Here is a 26,454-nt window from a genome sequence, read left to right as displayed (position 1 = left end):
TAACATAGATTGGAAAATAGTTACGAGGAAAGGTACACATACAGATGCCTCATAATTTACTAGCCTTACAGGTTCATCATATACAATCAACCTATCTCAACTTGTGTAATCAGTCCGAGCATAAACATTGAATCTGTACAACCCGCAAACAAGACAAATTGCACCAGACGAGGCAGTCGGGGTACCCACTCAGGAAATCCTAGCTTGGGGAGATAACTCTAAATGAAGGACTTTACCATTCACCATTATGTCTTTGGTGAGAGTCAGGGGGACCCCCTGGGGCTCTTCAGCTCTGCACAACTTTTCAAAGGGCTTCAGATTAAAGTCACTGAAGTTTCCCACTGGGGTCTGAGGCCAGGATCCCATTAAGCAGCCCTACCACACCGCCGGCCATAATTGTGTCTTTGAGAATTCAGAGCCGTGGATGCTTGATAAGCGAATTTAGGGTGAAATAAAAGAAGGGAGAGGCAAAAAGAAAAAGGCGTCTCATTGGACCACCATTAGACACTTCCTTCGCTCATCACTAATTCGTTTTAAATGACTGAGGGAAAAGGTGAGCACTTCATAAAGCACTATAGTACTTTTTCTTCTGCATTTTCAGGCGTATGCCACAGAATGCTGATAAATGAAAACATTGCACTTTATGGACACTCCACACTGCCTCCGGTGGAGTGTAAAACTAGTTATCTCTACATCTCACTGGTTCACATGGTAGTATAATCAATAAAGGAAGCCATTAAATAAAAGCCACTCTGCTTTTGCTGTTTTTAAATCTTTCTCTCCCGTTTCCAATTTGAAGGAACTGGTCGGTGTGACCACTAATGACATGGTCTTACAGGGTAAGATTCACATCCAAGTATGACATTAAAGCCAATCACTGCCAAAAAAATAATCAGTAATTATATTCAACATACACTATCAAAGCATCAAACATGACATTATAAATGAAATAGAGATTGTTACAAACAAGTAGACTTTAATTCAGCCATTATTCAGAATGTTACAATAACCAGTTTATTTTGTATGTTGATGTAAAGGGAGATAAGAAAGGATGCGGCAACTTAAACTAAATACAGTAGCATGTCATCTCTGGACATACAGTTATCAAATGTATGCTGTTCTCAACACCCAACATCAGGTGGAAATGATGGAATAAGTTTGCTACCGATGATCGATCACTCATCCAAAATGCATCCAAAGGTTGGGAGGTACGGTAAACCAATAGATCTAAAGTCACAAATGAAAGTGGTGACTGTAAACCCTCAAACATTCAAAAACGTTTGCAACCAAAATAACGTCTTCCAAGTGCAACAAAGAAAAAAGTGTTAACCTTTACTGATTTAACTGGACTTCTTCTGTTTCTTCTTTTCCGCCTCCTCTTCCTTTTCTTTCTCAATTTCAGCCACAAGGGTCTCAATTTCTTTAGACTCCAATATCTGAAAAAAGAAAATAAAGATTAGCCTGTGCATAATAACGCATGCAAGGCAGTTATCACCAGAAAATAGTTGTTTCAGAACCAGCCAGGTGATAATGGTAGATCACTTCTTGATATTTCTGATTTGCACACCTGAGGCATCAAACACAGCCTGCAGTAGATGACTGTATTATAAACAAATGGGATACAGAAAACAGTGATATTACTGTACCTTCAGTGGCTTGTTTCGTCTGATAATGGCAAGTTCAATATTTTTCCCTCCTGACTGCACCACCTATGAAAAAAAACAAAAGTTGATTTAACAAAAAGCAACAAACCAGCACTTATGTATCTAAGAGGGCTTTCCCCCACAGCCTGCACATAGAAATAATATATCTTACAATTACATTTATGAGATAGTTTGGTAAATGCTAGTATGCTTGAAGATTGAGAATTTCTGCCAAGCCTCCCCTTCTGGTTCTTTGGTGCAAACTGCAAAGGCAAACGCCGAAACACGTACTTAACATTAAAGATGGGATTTGGGAACCCCCTTTTGTAACTACTTTTCAAGATGGAAACCCCTTTTGGGGTAGTTATGTATGTACAGTATATAGCAACATATTTTTGAGTGGTGCCAGCCACTCCTATAGACAGCAATGTGTGTCCCTATGTGTACGTATCCGTCCAAGCATGGAAATAGCGTTTGTTGACCACCAAGTGTAACACACATGCGCGCCAGGGAGGAGAGCTTGTACAGTACAGTATGTTTTCAGAAAAGGATTTAGAAGGCGTTTTTAGAATCAGCCATAGTCCCAAATGGGTTAAGTTATTACAGTCACCAGTTATAAAATACAAAAAAGATAAAATTATTAATGGAATATTATGTGATTTGTACAGGGATGAGCTTTTGGCCTGTACCATGGTTAAAACCATAGCTTACCTAGATATTTATTCTTTAACCCAGCCTGTCGATGTGTGTATTCTACGTCCTCTCTAAAACCATAGCTTATTCATTAAGTTTGTATGTGTTGCTAATGTGATTTGATATCTTGCCAGTGGAGGGTGGCGTTTAACAAAGTTCCTTATTTCCTTCTAGTGGACACTTCATTGACTTAACAAAGACATGAGTCAGTTTCGTTTGCAAAGGAGCAAGACTTGACAATAGGTATCAATACTTGCCAACTATTACATCTCAATCAAAAATAGCCACTATGCATTTTATTAACTGCTCATGTATTTCTAATTTATTCTAAATCTAACCCATACATTTGATGTAGTTTTGTCCCAGTTATTGGTTAACTTACGTAGGTCTACAAATTCTATATATTCAAATTTTTCTTACTTGTTTGAGTTGCTGGAAATGTTGCCGTTTATTTTCCTCTCCATTAGAAAGTCATTGCATGGCAATATTGGTCAAACTAATAAAATAGATATGCTAGTATAACAATATTTTAAACAATGTGCCCTTGCATGTCCCTTCAAAGAGTTGTGTTTATTTGTTGCATAAAGGTTTATGTCCTAAATTAGACCTCACCTCAAGCAAAGCCTTGATGGCCAGCTTGATTGTCTCGTTGTCTCCAGCAATGGCGTCATCTGTGTAATTCTTCTCCAGGAACTCTCTCACAGTCTTTGCGCTGCGGCCAATTGCATTAGCCTGAAAACAGTTTACTTTAGACCATGTGTGTGAGCCATAGCAAAGTTCTGTTGAATATATTCTGCACAATAATTAACTTTTTATGTTGATTGGACCAAATTAATTGATTATAGTATAGCAACCCGATCTCACCCAAACACGGTGAAATAACACGGATTGAATTCCGTACAGACACAACTAGAAAATCCCAAAATCTGTACAAAGGCGTACATACAGTAAGTATTACACTAAAATTCCCTTATAGACTGCGACGGAGGGGCGCCGTCTCAAGTGAACTTGAGCAACAAGAGCCACCACCGATTGAGCGAGTTGCCGTGGCGTACATTGCAATGTTCGATTGAGCCGACTCAGCCCTGTCGGAGTTGTAACCCGATAGGCACAGAATTGTAAATAATGTTGTGGGGAGCGCATTTGCCCCAACTGAGATAATGGGGTGAAACTAAGACACACCTCCGTCGGTCAAAACAGTAATAGTGTAATATGTACAGATTTGGGGCTTTTCTAGTAGTGTATGTACGGAATTGCCAATCTGTGTTATTTCACCGTGTTTGGGAAAGATCAGGCTCAGTATAGAAATAGTTGTATAAATAGTGGGTACATAAATCATGGAGTACAAAATCACTGACCTTCCAGGCATGATAGGTTCCTGAGGGGTCCGTCTGGTACAGCCTGGGAGTCCCATCATAGTCAAACCCAACAATTAAAGCAGAGATGCCAAATGGCCTGCGCCCATTGCTCTGAGTGTAGCGCTATAAAACAAGAACAGGCGTGTCATAATTATTTTCAGTTATTCCTAAAATTAAGGAAAAGCAGGTAGGTAGTACTCCCTTCAATCTTGAGACTGTTCAAATGTAACTTTGCAACTTAACCTCATTCAATTCTCTTTTACTTTCTGCTATCACCTCTATATTATACTTTTACCTGCGTTATTTGTATGTGCTCATTTAATTAATTAATTTTTGTTGTACAGTAAGCTGACAGAATAGGGGGAGAGAGATGGGGCGTGACACGCAGAAAAGGTCGTCGGGATCGGGAGTCAAACCCTCGACACGCTGACTGGATTAGCAGCATAGGTGCCCGGACCACTAGGCCACCCCAGGCCCTCATTTCATTTTTTATAGGTGAATCACTGTGAATTACCCCTTTATGTGAAAATGTGTAATTTAAATTAAGATTGAGTGATTGATAAACCAGCCAAATCACACAGAAGGTGAATTTGGGTGCATCATAAGTACCTGTTTCAGTGTAGCAATGTAGCGTGTTATGTATTCCACTGTGACCGGATCTTCAACAGTTAGTCTGTGGCTCTGGCATTCAACACGAGCTCTGTTGATCACGATGCGGGCATCCGCAGTGAGACCTGCCGAAGATCGGGATTTGTGAAATGGTTATTTATCAGATTGCATATAGAAGAAATATGTGACGACTAAAGGTGGCCTTACACTAGCCGATAATCAGGCATTTTCTACGCTCGGGGGGTGCCCGACCGCTCAAGAATGTTTGATATTTGCTCTGCCCCGCTCCGATTATCCTGTAGTGTGTGGTGCTATCAGATTTCAGATTGAAAAAAAATCGGCTAGTGTAAGGCCACCTTTAGTTTAGAAACACAATTCCATGTGTCTACAAGATTAGAGAACGCACAATTAATATGCAATATCAGTTTGTCGGCTGTAGTACCTGCAAATGCCATGCAGACATGCTCATCCAGGGCGCATATCTTGCGTACAGTCCTCTCCTCCTGCAATTTTGCCACCGATTTCTTCTCAACGCCAAGGACAACAATGTCTTTACCTCGGATTCCCACCTGTAAACATTAGGAAGCCTATTAAGTTATATGTCCAATACCATGTAAAGGTTACAAGTCCTGGGGCTGACAACTTAAAGCCCTGACCACACTAAAGGGTCGAGACAGTTTTAGCGTTGTCCCAGTGGTGTGATATGTCCTGTTGCACGTTGACCCACGTCGTCCCAAGTGATTCAATGCATGGAATTAAATGGACCAAACCACAACAAAAGGGTCACCATGCAACTCCTTGCAACCTGGTGTGATTTGGGCTTTAGAGTGTGATGTATTTTGTCATGGGGGAGTAGCAGAACCATTAAGTGGAAAATACCATGAAATTCTTAAACCAGCTCTTCAAAATCAGACACTGCTTACTAGTCAAGTAAGTTTACAAAGCAGTGCACATTGTGAGGAATTTGAGTTAGGTTGTTTTGTTTTAGTACACACACACACACACACACACACAGTCACACACACACACTAATAAGCAGGAAAACATACATTCAAGTAATTAATACTAGTTGAAGTGGTAGATTATAGATGTGTTGAATATTTACAGCATCAGAGTCCTAGACTCAGGGTGATCTCCCAGAATTGCATTACAGACCATTATCCACACGCCTCATCTACTGTATCACACAAACTGCATTAGACACAATACACTACCATCTCACCACCAATGGTTACTCTCACAAAGAGGGCAAGCAAATCAACAAGAACACACTATTATATAATCGCTACTCGCTGTGTAGCACACTAGCGCTTCAAGTTCAACCCTGTTTGCTGAATCAGAAACTCTCAGGAGTGACACAGCGACAATGCTCGCCTAGCTAGCCGCTAGTTAGCTGACTCGTTAGCTAAACAGTTTAGCCTTCTATGTAGTTTGCCTTTTTAGACTTACCGCCGTGGAGCCTTTCTTCACGGCTTCTTGTGCGTATTCTACCTGGAACAGATGGCCGTCAGGAGAAAACACAGTGATGGCTCTGTCGTATCTGGCTGCCATTATTGTGCTGCAGTTACAAGAAGAGAAGGAAATTTAGGAAAAGCAGCAGATGAATCAGCTAACTAACAACCCGCTCTAGCTTCTGCTGCCGTGCGCTGCTCTCTGTGATCAGCGCATGCGCGTCACCTCTGAACTCTACAATAATAATGCAAAGGATTAGTCAGTGACGTCATAAGGAGTCGACTAGCGCAACACTTCAGCTGCATTGATATTTATAAATTATAACGGATTGATTGATTGAAAATGTTATTAACAGATTGCAGAATGGGTACAGTTAACTTTAGGCATGCTTTCCATTCTTTCTCATTACAATTTTTCGCCTACAAGTTTCTTAATCCATTTTTGTAAGTCTTGTTTAATATTTTTTATTTTTCTACAAAACTATTCTCCCCCAGGGATAGCGGGGTGGCTGGGTGGGCATTTTAAAATTGAAAAACCCCAATAAAGCATTTTTTTTAATGCATTGGAATATATATATATATATATATTATTTTGTCGACTGTTTTCAGTTAATTACTAAATAGTTTACACGCACACCTTCCGATTGTTTATGACGTCAACTTTTTATCCTTGGTGAATGTGTTCTAGGGAGGAACCACAAAAAAACTACGGGCTGTCAAAAATAAATCCAGACATTGATATAAATCTATCTATGGGATAGATTTTTATGTTGTGTAAATGTATGTGCTTCTTAGTTGATCAAATATCAAATTCACTTTGTATTCATAGCTGTGGCCTATGATGTAAATGTATTCTTTTGGGTTGCGTATTCTTTGTATCCAGGACGCACTGACGCAGTCATTTTTATTCAAGGCCATGAGTGCTGTATATTTTAAATAATAGAATAGAATATAAATATATGAACGAAAACACTGTATGATTCGTTCAAACAAAGCGATAAGCCGCGCCACTTAAATATCTTTCATTTCTCTACGGTACTTGCCCCTTTTTTTAAATAGAGCAGTCCATTTCCCGTGGCCTTTTGGACTGAGATTGTACCACTGCGCGAAAATGGGGGAGTTTGTAGTTTTGTCGTCGCAAAAATAGTTAATTTGTTCTCTAGATATGAATTATTATCTAAAATAAATCTTATATGGGTATTTAAATTAAACTAGTATTTAACACTTTCCCAAATGCTCAACTAACACCGTGTCTAAAAATTTAAATAATTGCACTCTTCCCCCTGTCGTGGATCGCCGCATTACAAAATAGCATCCTATTCTAAGCCGCCTGGCTGCTCTGTGACTGAGCGAGAGTTCTACCCATTAGTGTGAAGCGTGTGGCTACTACACCTTTATGCTTTAGTTTGTTGTAGTCGCTACATTTTAGAACACCATGTCGGTGGCGTTTGCACCTCACAGACAGCGAGGAAAGGGCGACATTACCCCCGCTGGAATCCAGAAGGTAAATTAATGTTTCTCTCTCTGCATCACCACAGAATGGAGGCTGCAAGCAAGCAGCAGCTGCTGTTAGCTACACATAGCTGCAGCTGAATGAGAACCGTTGCCGTTAGCAGCATGATTGGACCGGGGGCAATACGTTGGTAACAATGTTGCGGGGTCAAAGCGCGCTCAATATGAACCTCGCGGGAAGGAAAGCGGTGAGGCGCGTGTTGTTCAACTATATGAGTGGAACGACCAGGGCAAATTGAAACACACCGTAGTAGCGAAATGAATGTGGGCCTGCCTGGGGTTTTGTTAGCTGTAGACTGCTAGCAAGACGCGTCTTTTGTTAGCCTATCCATGCCCCCCTCACTCACTCACACACAAACGTCCCCCTGGTTTTAAAACGTTCCCCCCGCGTTTTAAAACACCCGCTCTGCTTTAGAAATGTCTCCCCTTTTTAAAAAAAACAAAAACGTCCCCTGCTCTGTTATTAAAACGTCCTCTGTGGTTGTAAAACGTTCTCTCGGGTTTTAAAAAAGCAGGGCGGGAGGTGCAGCACCGTCACTATCACACACAATGTATGCCTTCTTTACTGTATGTCTATGGCCAATTTAACTCTCAGATTGATAACACTGACTAGGACTTGACTCTGTTTTGTTCCCCTTGTTCCAGTTGCTTGATGAGAATAACCAGCTGATCCAGTGTATAATGGACTTCCAAAGCAAAGGCAAAACGGCAGAATGCTCACAGTAAGGGGCCCTAAAGTTTCTGTTGAACCATCATGTCCTTGAAGCTTACAGTATATCAGTTGAACTTGTCCACATTTCCATGTCTTGTTTTTGTTTGCTGCCACTATGCTGAAAACAAACAATGGTCTCTCTCCTGTCTGGATAGTAAAATAGTGCATCTTATATAATATAGACCTTAGATCAGATGTCATAAATAACATTCAGATTTATCCAGTGATTGTTCTGATGATAACATTACCTTTTCCCCTACAGGTATCAACAGATGCTCCACAGAAACTTAGTGTATTTGGCCACGATAGCAGACTCCAATCAGAACATGCAATCACTTCTCCCAGCAGTGAGTATTATTGGATCTAGTTTGTTTTGGACTCTGTATAACCTTCAGCCCTACATACTGCTCAATATGTCACTCCCTCCCTGATAGTGTCAAGTTTTCTTTCTGTGAATAAATGCAGGAATAAAAAGATTACTTGGTCAAGTACATTTTATTTATAGTGGCAAATCATAGCACAAGCGCTAACAAAATATGTCAACTAAAAAAAAAGAAACCTTGAACCACACAAAGCCAGAATTATTGGAGATCTCTGTGTACTGACACGTCTTGTGACAGTGGCGAGAACAGACGCTAACAATCCTATGCCTACTGCTTTAGGAAACCAATCATCACCATTCCAATATGAAGGACTGCCCTAACAACTTGGTTTGATTGGTTGATTGAATACTTTATTGGCAGAAATGTAAACCAGTACAGAGTAAGGTCAAACACACGTCCAAAGGGATCACCGAAAAAAGTCCTTGCGGTCTTGTTTCCATTCAGGTCCTGAATGGTCACCAAACATGGGGGAAAAGGAAAGGGGGGGGGGGGTCTCCAATCGCCTGGTTACATGAGACCAATACTAACTTAACAAAATGTCGTAAAATAGTGTGACTGCAAGATAGTTTTATCCTGACTGTGTATGCACATGCATACAGCTAAAAGTTAAAACCATATATCAGTACGCCAGTTTTATCCAAGGTTGTTTGGTATTTTGATGATGTTCAATACACTTTAATTTTGAGGGGTGCTAGCCCCTCCTATGCTCAGCTTTGTGTGTCTGTGTGTACCACGGAATGTGATGATTTGATTGGCTGAGCACGGAATGTGGGGATGTATGATGATAAGACCGCTCCTCACTTCACACAAGTGTGATTTTATTTGTATTCCCTTTCACCATACAGTAGACACAGTCACACGTTTGTAATATCAAGTTCAAATTCTCCTACAACCTTAGTCAACAGGTTGTGGGGGTCATCTTAACCAATCACAGTAGCTGGATTTCACATCCAGTGTCTGTTCTCATTCTCGCTGTATTTTTATCAACCTGTGCCATTTTAATTCACTGTGGAATTATTTGTCAGCAAGCCATTAAACTGTGAATCTTTACTTGCCCGTAGCTTATTGAGCTACATCACACCTACGTTTTTCAGGCTTTACAGCATGATTCCACTTTTATGTAATCCTGATTGATTCATCACAAGTCTTGTCCTCATGCGTGGCTCAGATGTGCGTGTCTCTCTGTTCTGTTCCGTTATGTGTGCAGCCGCCCACACAGAACATGCCAATGGGTCCTGGTGGAATGAACCAGAGCGGAGCCCCTCCTCAGCCTCCTCACGGTCACAACATCCCCTCGGAGGGGATGGTCAGTGGTGGTCCCCCAGCTCCACACATGCAGAACCAGATGAACGGACAGATGCCTGGTAAATGACCACCCCTCTCTCTCTCATCTTTCTCTCTTTCCCCCCCTTCCCATCTCCCCTGGTCCCTGTCTCACTTGGGTTGCCTAGCAACACCACAGAGCTGCGAGGGAGGTCGCTCTGCTGAAGGATGATGTCACCCATTTGCCAGCTCTGGTGGTCTTGGGACTTCTCTTCGTCTGTGTCTGGGGTTAATTTCTTCTGTTTGTCTTTGTTTTTACTTTTGTGGCTTTGTTTTATTTATATACTTGCTGATTTAAGTGTTTCACTATGTTAAGTGGCGTGAGCATTTGAAGGCGAGCAACATTTTCCATTTCTAAATACTGTTCTAATTACTGTAAATACATTCTATACTACTAATTCTATAGTAAACATATAAAGCTATATGATATAGCTATATAAAATATATATTTTTAAATTATGTATGCTGCATTAATATTCAATTTTCAGGACGGGTGGAAAGAATGAGTAATCTGTGCCCTTGCTTTCCAGGTCCTAATCACATGCCCATGCAAGGACCTGGCCCAGGCCCCAACCAGCCCCCAAACATACCCAGTGGCTCCATGAATATGCCCCCCAGCAGCCATGGCACTATGGGTGGCTACAACCATGCAGCCCCTTCCCCCCAGGGCATGCCAGCCCAGAGCCAAATGAACATGACCCAGGGTCAGCCCATGGGAAATTACGGTCCACGGCCCAATATGAACATGCAACCCAACCAAGGTAAAAACAACCATCCATTTATTTTTCTTTAAATAAAATACAGCGATCTCCATCTTTCCCCAGTAGTCGCCTATATTTTTGCTTATAGGTACATCCTTTTAGTTTGTATTGAAAACTTAAAATGTTCTCTTGTTTATATTAATGATACCAAGTGTCATTTATATATTGCTACACCGGCAGGCCCTTTGATGCACCAGCAGCCTCCATCCCAGCAGTATAACATGCCCCCTGGTGGTGGCGGGCAGCACTACCAAGGGCAACAGACCCCCATGGGCATGATGGGCCAGGTGAACCAAGGGAACCATGTCATGGGGCAGAGGCCTATGCCACCCTACAGACCCCCTCAGCAAGGTATGCCCCTCGGAGCAGAGTGGGCAAGGTGTCAAGAAGCACAGTGCTTAAGCTTTTCCTCTAACCCACCCTTCTGCATTTCTTTCTCTCTCTCTCTCTCTCCCTCCCTCTCTTTTCAAAACTATTTTCACATTTATTGCTCACAAACACCTTGGTGACTTCAAATTTTCAATTTGCAGCCCCACACATCCTTAAAATATGAATCAAAATCAACAGAATAGTTGGGTGAGCACAATGAAGATTTCTCCTGAGAAGTAGTGGTATAGGGCCTCCATCCATCCTCACTCCCCTTCCCTGGCAAAGAAGCAGCCCTCCCAGCAGCAACACCTTGAATCTACTTGTGTGTATGTTGTGTGTGTATGTGTATGTAGGACCCCCTCAGCAGTACCCAGGGCAGGAAGACTACTATGGAGACCAATACAGTCACGCAGGACAGGGAGCCTCAGAAGGTAGGAGAATTCTCCCACCACTCCTAGAAAACCAACCCCCCTCCCCAAAAATTATAACATTCAGGAGCTGTGTTGAGACATGGAGTAGGAAAGGCCATTGGGACCAATTGTCTTCAGTTTAATACATCACCCATCTCCCCCACCCGGGGAATAAAAGTTGCTCAAGGGAAAGCACTACAGTACCTTACAGTGAGGTCATCCCGAGGCTCTTAAAAAGATGCTGCCTTTCATCAAGAAAACATCTTGCTGCATCTGAGAACATAAGGAATTCAAGTCTACTATTAGCTCAAATTAGACTGCCTTATCTTTAGCATAGGTCTATGCTTAAATCAAATCAACATCACCTAAGGTAAATCCTTGGCATTTTCTGAAGAAACAAAAATCATGTGTCGTAGCTTAGGCTAGCTGAACTTCAGCTGGGGAGTTCAGTTCAGGCTTTACCGTCGAATCAATACAGAGGCTGATTACCGGAATCACAATAAACAACTCTCTCTCTGTGTCCATTAACATTTACTTTTCTCTTGTGTTTTTGTCTAATGACTGCATCATCTCTCTCTATACCTTTCACAGACTAGTTCCTTCCCCAAGACAAAGTGGGTTTGTTTAAATAGTAAGGACGTAGATCAGCAGTGGCTAAGAACATGAGAATGTGTAAAACATGATTGCCCCAGAGGCTGTTGTCCAAAAGCTTTTTGCACAGGATATGTTAAAGCCATTTACTCAATAATAGTGGAATTAACTTTGAAATATATATATATATATTTTTCTTCTTTGAATTTATAATACCAAATGTCCCATTGAATTGAGGGCATTAACTTATCTCCCTGTCTCTTTGTTGAGCTGATGTAGGTCATTATGATTACAGTTTGCAACAACCATTGTATCCTGATCAAGGCTTTGATAAGTCTTCCTCAGACAACATTACTACAATGAAGGTATCTTGTGCCTTCACATAAATGTACGGCACATATTGGGGGAAGTTAGTGAAGCCATAGAAGACATGGATTTGATGCCTTTTAATTTTATTTATTTTCTGAGACATTTTTGGTATAGTTTTCCAAAAGAGAGAATTGAATGGAAATATAATGTGCTCAATGAGCTCCATTACTTTTTACACCTTCCGACGGTAAATCTTGCTGGGTTTGTACTAGTCAAATTTCTTATCTCATTTTCCCCTGATTTTCTTCACTTCTGTCACTTCTGTCTTTTTTTTTATTACATGTCATTCTGTTGTTGTTTTTTTTACAGCTATAGATATACGGTAAGGTTATTGTTATAAGAGGCTCGCCCAATATCACATAAGCTGATATCTGTTTCATCATGTACCATAAATGAGCTGAATGGTTCCTTTTTAAATCTTGAGTTATTGTCTGCTTGTTGCCAGTCTGCTATGCCTCTTGTAGTCATCACAAAGTTACGTCCTAAACTTGTTCCCATTGCAGGTAATGCCCAGTATGGCCAGCAGCAGGAGGCATACCAACAAGGGCCTCCACAGCAGCAGGGCTACCCACCACAGCAGCAGTACCCCGGCCAGCAGGGCTATCCTCCACAGCAACAAGGCTATGGTGAGTGGATGGTAGTAGTAGTCGTGTCTTTGGTTACTTTAGCATGTTAAGGATATTTTGTTGGATGGTCTTTACAATATTTGATTTTGTTTTCTTTTGCCAACAAATGCATGTCAATACACCAATTCCCTGGTGTTGACCAGGGAATTAATGTACCACCGTAATTAACAAAGCTCAGTGGCTTTGTGGTTAGGGTGTCCGCCCTGAGACTGGGAGGTCGGGGCTCGATCCCCGGCCGGTTCATACCAAAGACTCTAAAAGTGGGACGCAGTGCCTCCCTGCTTGGTACTCTGCATCAAGGGTTGGATTGGGGGTAAGTCCCTGCGACATACTAGCGTCATATCCAGGGGATGTCCAAGGGGTGTACTTGTACATCAAGCTGCCTCACCCTACATAAACAGGAGATAGGCTCCTGCCCATACCTATCTCCTGTTTCTGTAGCGTGAGGCAGCTCATCGTCTATTGACTATATTCACACAGTGGCCATTTTGATCTCATGTCACATTTGCGGGTTGGTAGAAATGACACCCCCATCGGGGTGGCATTTCATTAACTTAATAGCAAAATGGTCGCCGCGTGAATATGTTGAATGGAAAGTGAACTCTGACTGTTAAACAAATCAGCAGTGGTACTAGTTGGCAGCACCGCATTAGAATTCCTCATGATGCTGTGTTTGAGGCATCAGAGAGCAAGAGGAGGGCTAGCTGACAGGTATAGACCCTTGGCTATGTGTACCAGTCTAGAAGCTCCTGCACTTCTTTGCTGTCTTTCTGTCTCTCACTCCCTCGTACCATCTTTCCCTGTAACTTTCCACCCCTCCTCGTCTCTCTGAGCCAGAGGCCTTTATCTCATGTCAGTAATGAGCTATCGGAGAGGCAGAGGCTGTGAGGTGGGGATCCATCTGGCACTTCTTTTTTTTCTCTCTGTCTTTTTTCTCGCGGGCCCTCACAAGGTTATGCTCGCCAGCGATCATCGGGCAATGCAAGTCCTTAACGATGGTGCGTGGGCCTTGTTTGACTCCAACCCAGTTAAGCTTTCGCTCAGTCCCGTCAGAGCTCCGGCATGGTTACAGTGTATACAAGGACTGATGAAGTGATTTTTAATGAGATCTGCACCCCTCTAATGAAGAGCCTCAGAATCTCCTTGATGTCTCCTTGCTCTAGAGAAGCTGTGGCTCTGGCCCCGACATGATCATTTTCACTCATTACAGAATCCAAGCGATGGCAGAGCCATCCTGAACAACCTAGGGTTATGGACTGGCTTGTCCACCAGCGCCACTCTAACATGGCTGTGCGATGTGCATAACAGTGCTTCCCTGGAGCACTCACAGTTAACAAGATCAAGAGCAGGATATGGCTAAAGACTTATTTGCATACCACCGGACTCCAGAAGTTGAAGATCCCCTATGAGGTTAATTCTGGTGTCAAGATTGCACAACTCTTAAGCTGAGTTCAAACCTGGATAGTTAGAGCGAAGCGATTACATACAAAGTCAATGCAAAGACGAGAAGTTGCGTGAACGGGCAACAATATACAAACCCTTTGCAAAGACCTATTTTGCTGCTCATAAATGATATAGTAGCAGGGATTATGTGAACCGAGCTGTCTTGTGTGAATGAGCGGGTCCATTTGGTTACACTGCCAAAGTTAAATTACGGTGTCTACAGCCAATCAGGGACTTTTTTTTTTTAACAACGCTGAGCTTGGGCGACCAAAGTGAAGCGTTTGGAAACATTTTAAATATATATCTTCAAGTTTGAATGCACCCTAACCTGACCTGTTGTTCCAGGCCCCTCCCAAAGTGCCCCCGGGCAGTATCCCAACTATCCCCAGGGGCAGGGACAGCAGTATGCCTATCGCCCTCCTCAACCAGGACCCCCACAGGGTCAGCAGCAGCGCCCCTATGGTTACGACCAGGTGAGTATCGCACCAACACTAGATGGACATTAACACTGTCTGTATAGTCTTAGTGTGTCTCTTTTTATGTTTATTGCAAGCCTTAAGGTGGCCGTACACTAGCCGATAATCGGGCATTTTTGACGCTCGGGGGGGTACCCGACCGCTCAAAGCGCGATCGGGATCGGCCCGATCAACATCAAGAATGTTTGATATTTGCTCTGCCCCGCTCCGATTATCCTGTAGTTTGTGGTGCTATCAGATTTCAGATTGAAAAAAATCGGCTAGTGTAAGGCCACCTTTAGAGCAATCAATTTCTTATACTTCCATCATACAACCATGTTGCTCGCTGGAAATCCGTTATTGTTCCGCAAGCAATGTGGTCGTACAATGAAGTATGAATTAGGCTTTACTGTTTCTAATTTGTGTAGCTCACACTGAAACCAGGCTTCAAGAAGAAAGTGTCAGTGATGTTTTACATATAAGATGTGTGAGGGGGTATTTTGTGCATGCTGTCATTGTGTTGGAGGGGGCGGGGAGGTGTACTTTGAAGACAGTTTGAGTTAAACTCGGCTATATATTTTACATTTTAGTTCCAAGTTTTTACTTAGCTGTCTTAGGAGGGCTATAGTAATATGTCCTGACTAATAAGGCATGCCACTCCAGGGCAGAGGAATATGAGGGCTTTTAAGCAGATTCTCTCGTTGAACGTAATGCACTGCTCTAGTGTTGACAGGGAGATCTACTTGTTGCCCTGTATTTCCTGTGGTCTTTCTGTGGGGGTCACAGCTACACTTTGATATCTTTATCTTTGAATATTCAGGGACACATGAGGAAATAAAGACCCGGGGATTTGAACCCCTCTGACTAGCTCTGTAAGAAGCAAAGGTAATGGTTGCTGTGAAGACCTCAACGTCTAATCTAGACGTTTGACCACCTAGCCTTGATTTGCATTTGTTATGTTTCTTCTTCTGTCTCTTTTGTCTTAATCTTTTTTCCATCTTTTTCTTCCTTTTTTTCCCCTTTTTGTTTTGTAACCAGGGGTCGAATCTAAGTCATGAGGTCCCAAAAACACAACAGCATGCATAGTCTGTACTTTAAACAGCAAAAAAAAAGTTCATATTCTTTGGTTCTGTGTCCTTTTTTTCCATGCAGTTATCCACAAAAATGGTTTTAATGAGTATGCCTATGTGCTTTTGATACAAGTTTTTGTATTGATTATTGATGTTAAATAAGAATTGCATCCAAGTTTACAATCATGTTTCCTATGCATTTTTACAGCTCTTCGTCAAGCATACTTCGACCCCTGTTTAGAAATGCATTGACTACTGTTGTTGCACTTTAGCCATAATAGCCAACTTACCACTCTGTTACACCGGGGCTCCACCGGGCGCGTCAGCGTCGCGTCTCCGTCACCGTCAGGGAATGTTCCCTTTTTAATCAATGAAGGGTGGCTCCACTGCCCGCGTTGCGTGACATTAACGCGTGCATTAAAATTGAACCGGTGCGTTTTTTGACGCACGCGACAGAGACGCAACGCGTGCGGTGGAGCCCTGGCGTTAGTCAATATGGAGTAGTGTCATCATCAGCCATGCTGCAGAAATCTAAGGTGTCAAGCTGCATTTCAGTTCTCACAAGTTGTGATGCCATGCTGCCACCTGCTGGTCAAACCCAGCAAGTGCAGTCAAGTTGTAGCTTGTTTGCATCCTATTAAGATTTATGGATATTAGATTTTCCACTGCCAGTGTGTGTTTTGTAAAGACGAAAGATCGATAAGACAAGCACATTTATGCCGTCTTTTCTCTTCACAGGGTCAATATGGAAATTACCAGCAATGAGAGATGGTCACAGCAACGCACACAGCCCTGCTCTGACCTCTGTCTGAGCTTTGACCTCTGGTCAACTGTTAAGTAGACTTTAATAATGGCTGCAGCTCTCTGAGATACTCATGAGATTCTCTCGGACATATACACAAACATTCAAATCCAATCACAAAAGACACTTTCTCTCTGTTCCCCTCATGTTTGGGCTATTATCCTTACCTGTATAAATTCATTCTAGTGAATATTGACTCCAATGTGTCAAATTCCATGATCCACCCTCTGGTCCAGTATGTCTCAAAAAGTAGCAATGCCTTAAAAAAAAAGTGAGAAAACGGAGCTGCCTTATGTTTTAGCATTGCAGATTGTGAATTGGGCAAACACACTAAACCTTTTGGTTATCACATATGACATAAACGTGCAGATGTCAGTCCAGCGTGGTGCATTGATTGTCAATATTCCCTGTCCATAATGTAAGAAGCAATAATGCCAGCAGTAGGGAAAGATGAGATGAGACGTTGCACCATGCAGACACAGACTAACTTCCTGCTTTGGCCATGGTACACGTCATAATGGTCAAATTATGTGATGTAAAAAATATATATATTTTATGCTTTTTAGATGGAGCTAACTTTGTAAGACTTTGGAGACTAGTACTAAATACTGTGTTGTTAATTTCCTGTATGTGTATGTGTCAATGAATTTTGTATTTTTCTTTATTTTGTTTGTTTTTTTTATTTTATTTTACTTTTCAGCCAGCACATTGTTTTTTTGTCCCCTTCTTTGTACTATGTTGAAATGATTTGTTGAAATGAATTGTATGATTTCTCAGCTCTAACTGCTACTTCTGTGACTTGTACACCACGTGACTGCTTTGGGTAATAATGAAACTTTAATTGAGTTGCAACGAAAAGCCCTGAAGGACAAATAGAAATACTACATCTGGAATTGAAGCATTTATTCAGTTAAAATATATGAATTGGCATATGTTAGCACAGGTGTAATGTCTTATTTTGTGAATATCGACAGTCTGTGCCACTAGAAACGTCTACAGTTTTTCTGTCATAATAATTGGGTTTATTAGACCAATATGTGCCTGAAACAGGTGACATATTTAATAGACACCACTACAAATCACAAGGCCCTGCTTCCGTTTCCTAGAGGCGCTTATTTTTTACCTTTAGCAGCCCCAACAGGGGATTGTCCATTGACTGCAAACGGGTATGGGAGAGATCGAACGTGTAGAAAAATATTTCTCAAATACTGTTTTGTTAGTCTTGAGTGACAATGCTGGAAAACTTCCTTTTGAATAATAAACTTCTAAGTTGATGTCATTCAAATAGTAGTGTATGTGAATAATAAACATTGTTACTTTCAAATAATGTAACATAGGGATGTGAAAATAAATGTTCTGACATGGATTCCATAACTTCACAGTAAAGACTGAGTGTGCCGTTTTATATCACTGGCTATCTGTCTATATTGCACACTATATTGATCCCATTATGTATAATGGCATTGAGGATGAACTGTCTTTGCCATCCTCTGATTTAATATTTTCATCCTGCACCCTACAACGGTGGTCACAGTTGTCATTGCAATGTAAAACTGTACAATATAATAAAATGCAAGAATTTTAATATATTTTGACTCATTAAATTTGTAGTGCTACATAAAATGCTTTCTTTATTTTTCCCCATTTTGTTATTACTTGGATATGCAAGCCATGTGAATAACTATGTGCACACTATTCCTGCTGCTGTCCAATCTGACAGCATGATATACTTGTTTGGCTTTAAGTGCTATCAGGTAGCCCACTTCCAACTGGTAATGGCCTTACCCGACTCAGCAGCATGTCTGCTCTGTCCAGATGCATCCAGAGAGGTCCAGGGCACATTTACACCCAAAATTACCTTCCACGTGCCTCTCTCCCCCTCTGCTCCCCCCAGAGAGGGAGAGGGACTACCTGTCACATTGGGGGGAGTGATACAGATGGTGCGCCAGATGTGTGGCCGAAGCACGTGATGGGAGTGTGGCGATGGTGTTAAGAGGGCCACGGCTTGGTTTGCTGCGACTCTGATGATGATTGGCTGTGTTTGTGGATGCGGGCAGGTGATTGAGGTACAGTAGCTGCCTGTTTGTTTCAGTGTCGGACAGAGTGCGAGAGATGGCACTGTCGTGGTTAAGTTTCCTCGTCTTCTATGTGTTTGTAAGAGCACTCACTCAATATATGTGTATCTTTTTTTGTACCTATGTACACCGCTCAGGTCTAGTGGCATCTCCCAGTCACCCCACCATCCTGCTGCTCCACAGCTGGCCGCCCCACCCTTCCCAGCTGCCACTGGGGCTCCCCCCCGGCCCCTCCGCTTGGCAGAGCTGGCGTTTTGGGCGCTCCCCCACCAGTCCTCCCTGGCAGCTGCCGCCCTCAGCTGCGCTCTCGCAGACGGTATTGGGGTCGGACAAAGTCACTCCTCCTGTGACTGTGTCTGGGGCCGTTGGGGGAGTGGGAGGGGGCAGCAATAGTACGTCTCATCATCAAATAGGCTATATATTTTAAGCACTCAAGAAACATACAAGAAAGTCTATGGACACTTGTCAACCAAAATTAGAATAAAATGAGTTGAAGATGAATTATTACTATTCAAAGTCAAACTATTCACATTTATTTGGGTGATCGTAGGCTACTGTAAATGTATATTTAGTCTCCTATCTAATGTAGCCTAGAGCTGGAACACTGATAATATGCAAAAGGAGTTTTCTTTGACCCTTTTTGTGTAGCCTATGTTAATTCTTTAACAGCATTCTTTTTTAACATTGTTTTTATGAAAGAAAATGCAATCACTATAACTGCACCACTTTAGTTGTGACAGCAAGACAACCATTAAGGTGTCAGTACCATTTCAGAGGATGATTATCTTGTTCAATATTTTGATAATTATAATTCAGGGCACCTTTCAGTGAGGGGGTTCTAACCACTGAGGGGGAAATGACATTGTGATCATAGCTGGCAGGCAAGATGTGATCTCTCTTGCTTTCAAACTCTCTCTTCCACTCTCTCTGTCTAACCCCCCCCCCTCGAACTCCCTCACTCGTGCGTGTGCGCACACACACACACACCCCCTCGGTGTGACAGAAAGTCTATGGGGAGGTATAAGAGGTAGTTATGGGGGAAATGCAGCAGCCTCCACAGTTTAATTGGAGATGTGTCACACTAAATAAATGGTGCAAAAACAAGCGCTGACTGGAGGCTTGAGGGAGGGGCCCTGGGGATGCAGCCTGCTTTATTGGGCAGGAGCTTTGCACTGCTCCAGGGTGAAACGGGGCTATGCTCTGCTGAGATACCCTCCAACCACCGTCCAAACCACCAGCCGTCCTAAAGCCTTTACCGTGAAAGCAAAGACAAAGCATCCATTTCACTCCACGGATGAAAAGGTATCTCGATGCAGAGAATATACTGGTCTGGAACTCTCTGACCTGAGGACTCAGCTATTGATTATTCTCCCTACAATCAGGAGTGCATCCTTCATCTGCAATTTCCAATCTTTTCCATGTCTCCAAACAGATCCATAATCATAAAAATTCTTGAGCGAGCAATGTCTGCCATTATGGTGCCTGGATCCTGTGTTATGTCAATTTATGTTCTGAGGAAACAACAACCAATGGCCTACAGCCAACCCAATCTCCCTATCTAATCCATACATGACCTCCAAGTAACCAACAGAATGTCTTTTCCAATATTGCTATCAATGTTGATGTAGCTGTTCCCTTCTGTGCTAATCTTGCTGGGCTAACGTGATGCGAGTGCGTGCATGTGTGCATGCCTGCCTGCATGCGTGTGTTCGTGCCCGCATGTGTGTGTGTACATATGTGCACCCATATGTGTACACCTTAGATTCCAGAGTTCGTAGCATGAGTTTTGATTTACCTCTACAGTGTGCAGCAGTAATTGGATGTGACACCATCCTCTCTGCTCTCCCTGGGGGAAATAACAGGAATCTGACTATTATGGCCTCAGTCATGAATATGTCACAACAGCTGCAAACAAAGGCCTGTGATTTGGATAAGACTGCTCTCTCTCTCAGAGCTGATGTATGACACAAATGCTGTAACGGTAAACGTGCCTCACTTTCTTTAAAGCAATTTGGGCTGTTAACAGTGAGTGATTAATTGCCATTGTCTGAGAAAAGTGTGTTAGAGCGTGCATAGTGTATATAGCATTATTTGTGCATTGTTAATCTTGTTGAAAACATGCTTGGCACACAGATTTATATATAAAAAAAAATATTATATCTAGTTTAACATTTGAAAATATTTCCGGACGAGAGGAACACAATTAAGGTATCTCCTACAAAGGTGTTTAGCATGCATGCATTTGATGGGCTGTGCTTAAATCCCATCATTTGTTGAGGGTCTAGCCATCAAATCAAACTGAGTGTGCTGTTTTGTTTTGTGTGCCATCCCCATAAAAGTAGTCTCTGGGAGAAATAGCAGGTATGCTGATATCAGTATTCCCACAGCCTGCATAATTGCTGTAATTTGCTTTCCCTTTGGGTAATCTGTAAACATGGCTGTTTTGATGTTTTTGGCATCCTCCATTGGCTGGGCTCTCTACTCCTCCAGTGCAGCCTCCCATCCCAGCCCAGGGTGACACAAATAGATCCTTCCCCAGAAGGCGCACGTAGGTCCACATGGGCACAATCAATATGGCCCAGTCCTCACTGGGACACTGGTCGTATTAAAATCACCTAGTGAGCCTGCTCTCATCATGCTGGCGTTTTAGGGAAATAAAGCTATCGATCCTCCAGGGCCTCTGGCCGAGCATTAACCTGGGCTCACAAATTAGAACGTGTTCATCTGGACACATCTGTCTGCAATGTTCCCAAAAAGCCCGTCCTGGTGAGATGAGGGAGGGCGGGGGCGCCAGGGCCTGCTGCTTCTGATGATGAGTAAAGCTCTACTTGACGCCCATGCCAGAGCGGGGGAGGCGTATGGACACCCGGGACTTCCATTAGAGACCCAGGATGGTGGCGTGGGTCGATGTGGTCAGCTTTGGTCGGGGGTACTCCATCTCAGATCAGTGTGGTTCCTTCCCCCTGATGTGGGGAGAGAGGGGGCTGACCCACAGCGAACCTGAGCTCCTGACTGGCAGGACAATGAGGGAGACAGACCGCTGCTGTCTCCATAGCGGGCCCCAGCAGAATCAAAGACTCCTTTGGAAACCAACCCATATTGTGCATTGACTTTTATCACACAAACCCCAGTATACGTACATCATATTTCTTTCAAATTCCACACGGCTGTAGCTCAAGAAAAATCTAACTTTTCACATTTTTCTCACGTGTGTCCACATTCTACAATGCATATAAAACAAATTACAGTATTTATATAGATTTATTATTTCATTTAGGTAACATATTGTGCAATACTTGAAATTTAGTAAACTGTCATTTCCATTTTCAGATTGTATTTGTCTGCAAAAGAAAAAAGATTAGCTTTCCCTTCATGGATACAAAGAGGCTATATAAGCCATTGATCCAAATTGTATCACTCACTGGGCTGAAAGTATTATTGCAGAAGTCTGTAATTATATTTGACTACAAGATTAGACTCTGGATATACAGAGACAGAAATACAAACACAAGGAGATGAATCAATGCAGACAAACACTGGCGAAGACAAAACCAGATATGATTTTACTTGAAGACGGAGTACTATATTTATGAGCACCTTCCATTGTCATTGCAATTCAGTCCTCAGCTTTCCATGTCTCTCTATACATTTTTGAGGGGCGCTAGCCAGCTTTGAGTGTTTGTGTAAACACAAACATTGAAGACAAAATTGTGTAAACACAAAAATTGAAGACAAAATTGTGTAAACACAAATATTGAAGACAAAAGTGAGGACGCAAATTGTGATTGGCTGGCGTTGATTGGGTGGGAGATGTGCCATTGGTTGAGAATGAGATGATGTATGTGTTGACGTATGATAATAATAACGCCCCTCATTTCACACAGGTGTGATTTTTGAGGGGCACTAGCCCCTCCTATATACAGCTTTTGTCCCCACACGTCTCAAGATTTGCCATTGACAATGAAAGGGGAATTCAGGTCAAATGTCCGCTAAATATGACGTAAATTAAACATCAAAACATTAAATGCCATTGACATTGAAGGGAAAATGTACGTCACATGTAAACGAGCAAATCAGCTAACCAATCACAGGCAACAGGCATTCTGATTGGCCAGTATGAGATGATGCATGATGATGTATGATGATAAGAGCGCCCCTCACTTCACACAGGTGTCATATTTGAGTGGTGTAAACCACTCCTACGACTGGCTTTGTTAGTTTACGTGTCTGTCTGTCTGTCTGTCTGTCTGTCTGTCTGTCTGTACCAAAAAATGAGCATGGTTGCTATGGTCATCCAGTTCACACGGGTGTGATTTCATGTTAGTCTACGTGTCCAAAAAATTAGCATGGTGCGTTGTGATTGGCCGGAATGAGACATTACGTCAGACCACAGCTGATCAGTCTATATAAGACCTTACACCACTCAGTTCACACGGGTGTGATTTTTTATATTCTGAAGCTATTACCATCCATCCATCTTCAACCGCTTATCCGTAGTCGGGTCGCGGGGGCAACAGCTCCACCAGAGTGCTCCAGACTTCCCTCTCCAGAGCAACATTAGTGACTTCTTCCAGGGGGATTCCGAGACGTTCCAAGGCCAGTGAGTCGATGTGTTTCCTCCAACTGCGCCTTGGTCTGCCCCGGGGTCTCCTCCCAGTGGGACGTGCGCCGAGGACCTCCCTAGGGAGACGCCCGAGAGGCATCCTAACCAGATGCCCGAACCACCTAAGCTGGCTCCTTTCCAGGCGAAGGAGCAGCGGTTCTACTCCGAGTCTCTCTCGTGTGACTGAACTTCTCACCCTATCTCTAAGGGAGATGCCAGCCACCCGTCGAAGAAAACTCAAACTGAAGCTATTACTATTTATAATATTGATACTCATCATAAAATATGTTTTCTTTTCTTTTTCTTTTATTTATTTTTTATTTTTGTATGTATTTATTTATTTAGCTTTGACTGCCAATGACTTCTTTTATCTTTTATCCCAATTGCACTGGATGGCGCTGTTCGCTAACCTACATCATAGCTCACGTGACACGTCGATCACATGACCGGAAAAACAAAGATGGTGGAAATACACCACATAATGCATTCCTATGGGACAACTGCAGTGCTCTTTCTACACCAGAGCCTGTAGCTTTCAAAGGGATTGTCGTGTATGGATCATGATTATTTTCTGATTCTAGCACATCCTATCATATCACATCATATGAGGGTGCCCGTGTGTGGAATGGAGCAGTGCAGAATATTCTATGATGTTTCAAAGGTAGGTGAAAAACACTCTGAATCCTGGCAGTCTATGACCAGTGTCTCAGACACTAATCTTTGCCTTGCTCATTACCAACACATCAAACCAGCCACGTTCAAACAAACACAGACAGTTTGGAAAGTTTCCCTCTTTTTGCTCAGCCTGCCCTAGCAGTGGGAAGCTTGGAAGTTCTCTGCCCCAGTTCTCCATGTCCTTGAGAGTTGTGCCTTCGGGCCGGGGCTGGTGGGGTCCCGCGGTGCACAATGTGTGCTTCTCGCTCAGGCTCCCGCTGTACTCCGCCGCCCCTGCGTGGCTCTGGAGAGACGCCAAGCTCTGAGGGGTTGTCCGTGCGAGTGGGGGAGCGTGCATGTTAGTGAAGAGCCGCACGGCGCATCTCCTCTCCTCCCCCACATGCCAGTCTACACAGTATAAATCACTATAGTACTGTATGGGCAACAAACTTACTACAATAGGATGCTTGGGAAGGTGTGGTTATGAATGGTCACGCTAAATAATAAACAGTGTGACGTGAGTGTGTGTGGTTGGTTGGTGTATAGCGTATGGAGTATGTTGTCTACTTGTCTAGGCTACTTCAAGGATGTTGGCTTGAATGGAATATGAAGTAAGCTGTATCATGGATGTGGTGGTTATAGTCGCGTGCTCTAATCTCAGTTGCATTTTGTCTTCAAATAAACATGAGAGCAGACAATTAAACCTACAGACCGAGGCCACACAGTTGTAGCTCTATGTCTAACAAATCACTTTATATTTAATTCAGCACATATGAATTTGTGTATCTTTTGTAATTAATATGGATATTGGCCAAGAGCAAAGATAAAGATCCATTTTTCTAATATTTTGTCCTTGGATTTGTGCACTGGGGGAATTCACTCCCCTTTTTCTCTTTCTTTTCCCTGGCTATGGCACTGGGAATTGGTGGGATGAGAGGCTATTCCCTAAATAGCCCATGGCAAGAGGTATCCTGATTAGCATGCTGCCTGCTCTCTGGCAGCAGTCCTCCAGGCCACCAGCGCTATCACTTACGTGCTGTTTGTATTTGTAGTTGATAGTGTGTGCTGTTATAATTGGAATGAGCTCGGGAACCTCGTTTGCTTTTGATCCGCTGCCAGCCACTCAGAGTGCTACTGGGCCACAGCTCTCACCTCAACACTCCCAAAGGATTATGGGAAACTGCAACGCTTATGTTCTAAAAAGCGCCTGACAGCATCTCATTCAAGGTCGAACAATACAATGGTATGTGTGGGGATAGAACGAAAAAAGAAAAAAAAAAGATGGAGGGAAAAGTTGAACAGATATTTGATACAGCATGGGGATAGAGCTGTGACCTGGGAAATGGGTATTTCAGACTCCTGAACCTGAGAGGCAAATATCAAAGGACCTGTGTGATTGTTTGGGGTAGTTTCAATAACACACAAGGATATGTTGTATGCATTACCCATCTCTGAAGTCCCTGTGCAAATTTCCCTGAAAACAAGTTGAACTGATGATGCAGTGGGGGTATGCACAATGAAATACCACATCAATACAACAACACAACACAACATAATACTTCTATTTCTACAACACAGTCAGTTGGCACAGTTCAATTAGTACAGATGGCTTCTTTTCACCATAATCCATCAAGACATCGATCAATACACCTTTCAAACTAGTTAGAAGTAAAAAGGATTCTCTATTAGAGAATACGTTATATTTTTTAGAGGAGACCAGATAATCTCTTTTAAGTTTGAGTTTGATGGTCCATTTTCTCAGACCTTGTAGTAGGCTTATCTGCTTCCTCAGCAGTTTTCCAGTGAGGGCCAACTCCAGGGACTTATGAGAGTTTGATGCTCCCTTGCTGCCAAGTGTCAGCAGGCCAATGAAAAAAGACCTCCAAATCTCCTAAGCTCAATATTTAATCAGGCTCTGGGTTACATTCGCCGTTTTATTAGGTTAGAGAATTCCACCTCCCAGAGACTTTGATTGCTCCAAAAATGTTTGGCAAAAGAATGCGCCTCTTTGAACTAAATTATAAATTGCATGCATGTTTTTGCAAAAGCAGCACTGAGTGTGGATAATTTTGTTTATCATTATTAGTTATTAGTTGTAGTAATAGCAGTTGTATCGGCAGTGGTAGTAGTATACTACTGTTGTGGTAGTGGTGGTGGCAGTGGTAGGAGTACTAGTAGTAATAGTAGTAGTAGCAGAAGCTAGTAGTATTCTGTAGTAGTAGTAGTACTAGTAGTTTTAGTGGTGGTGGACGGTGGTTAGCTGTAGCAGCAGTGGTAATATTATTTAGCAGTAATATTATCATGAGATGCATTCATTATCCAAATATTTTGACCGTGAGTGAGTCCGTCTCTCCAAACCTATTCAGCCAGGACCAGAGAAGAGAGTCACCTGAGAATCACCCTGATGAGCTTGTTCCAGGAGGGCATTACTACTGGTTAAGTACAAACACCTGCTAAAATATTGGCAATTAGGACATAATTAGCTGCTAATGCATTTCTAATCCGAAGCGAGCCATAGATTTGTCTTTTTTTGCGTAGACTC

General features: G+C 42.5%; 2 protein-coding genes across 5 annotated transcripts; one reads left to right on the top strand and one right to left on the bottom strand.

Annotated features, from left to right (window-relative positions):
- Window positions 1-950: 950 nt before the first annotated feature.
- psma8 (proteasome 20S subunit alpha 8) lies at window positions 951-6,003 on the bottom strand. Its single transcript, XM_079529819.1, has 7 exons — window positions 5,753-6,003; window positions 4,746-4,872; window positions 4,304-4,428; window positions 3,695-3,817; window positions 2,949-3,068; window positions 1,647-1,709; window positions 951-1,436 (listed from the first exon to the last, which is right to left on the bottom strand). Exons 1-7 carry the CDS (start codon window positions 5,852-5,854, stop codon window positions 1,341-1,343), a joined length of 756 nt encoding a protein of 251 aa, XP_079385945.1. The 5' UTR covers window positions 5,855-6,003; the 3' UTR covers window positions 951-1,340.
- Window positions 6,004-6,714: 711 nt separating this feature from the next.
- On the top strand, window positions 6,715-18,169 carry ss18 (SS18 subunit of BAF chromatin remodeling complex). 4 transcript variants are annotated; one of them, XM_079529816.1, is made up of 11 exons: window positions 6,723-7,258; window positions 7,912-7,988; window positions 8,241-8,325; window positions 9,569-9,725; window positions 10,215-10,445; window positions 10,626-10,796; window positions 11,168-11,245; window positions 12,688-12,810; window positions 14,599-14,726; window positions 15,529-15,593; window positions 16,517-18,169. In XM_079529816.1, exons 1-10 carry the CDS (start codon window positions 7,190-7,192, stop codon window positions 15,544-15,546), a joined length of 1,137 nt encoding a protein of 378 aa, XP_079385942.1. In that variant the 5' UTR covers window positions 6,723-7,189; the 3' UTR covers window positions 15,547-15,593; window positions 16,517-18,169. The 4 variants fall into 4 exon arrangements, with proteins under 4 accessions (XP_079385941.1, XP_079385944.1, XP_079385942.1 ...); XM_079529815.1 differs by lacking the exon at window positions 15,529-15,593 and having other exon boundaries at window positions 6,715-7,258; XM_079529817.1 differs by lacking the exons at window positions 6,723-7,258; window positions 15,529-15,593 and adding an exon at window positions 7,302-7,454.
- The last annotated feature ends 8,285 nt before the right edge of the window (window positions 18,170-26,454 follow it).

Source organism: Electrona antarctica (assembly GCF_951216825.1).
Source record: "Electrona antarctica genome assembly, chromosome: 19".
NCBI lineage: Eukaryota > Metazoa > Chordata > Actinopteri > Myctophiformes > Myctophidae > Electrona > Electrona antarctica.
Note: the sequence above shows the minus strand (reverse complement) of the source record. Positions and strands in the feature narration are given on the sequence as shown.

Bases quoted from the DNA above. Each gene is read 5' to 3' on its own strand.
- psma8 (XM_079529819.1), bottom strand. From the start codon at position 5,854: ATGGCAGCCAGATACGACAGAGCCATCACTGTGTTTTCTCCTGACGGC. The intron at 3,818-4,303 runs GTACTTATGATG...CTTGTTTTATAG, and splicing joins ACATTGCTACACTGAAACAG to CGCTACACTCAGAGCAATGG. The intron at 1,437-1,646 runs GTACAGTAATAT...TTCTTTTTTCAG, and splicing joins GACGAAACAAGCCACTGAAG to ATATTGGAGTCTAAAGAAAT.
- ss18 (XM_079529815.1), top strand. From the start codon at position 7,190: ATGTCGGTGGCGTTTGCACCTCACAGACAGCGAGGAAAGGGCGACATT. The intron at 11,246-12,687 runs GTAGGAGAATTC...TTCCCATTGCAG, and splicing joins AGGACAGGGAGCCTCAGAAG to GTAATGCCCAGTATGGCCAG. The intron at 12,811-14,598 runs GTGAGTGGATGG...CTGTTGTTCCAG, and splicing joins TCCACAGCAACAAGGCTATG to GCCCCTCCCAAAGTGCCCCC.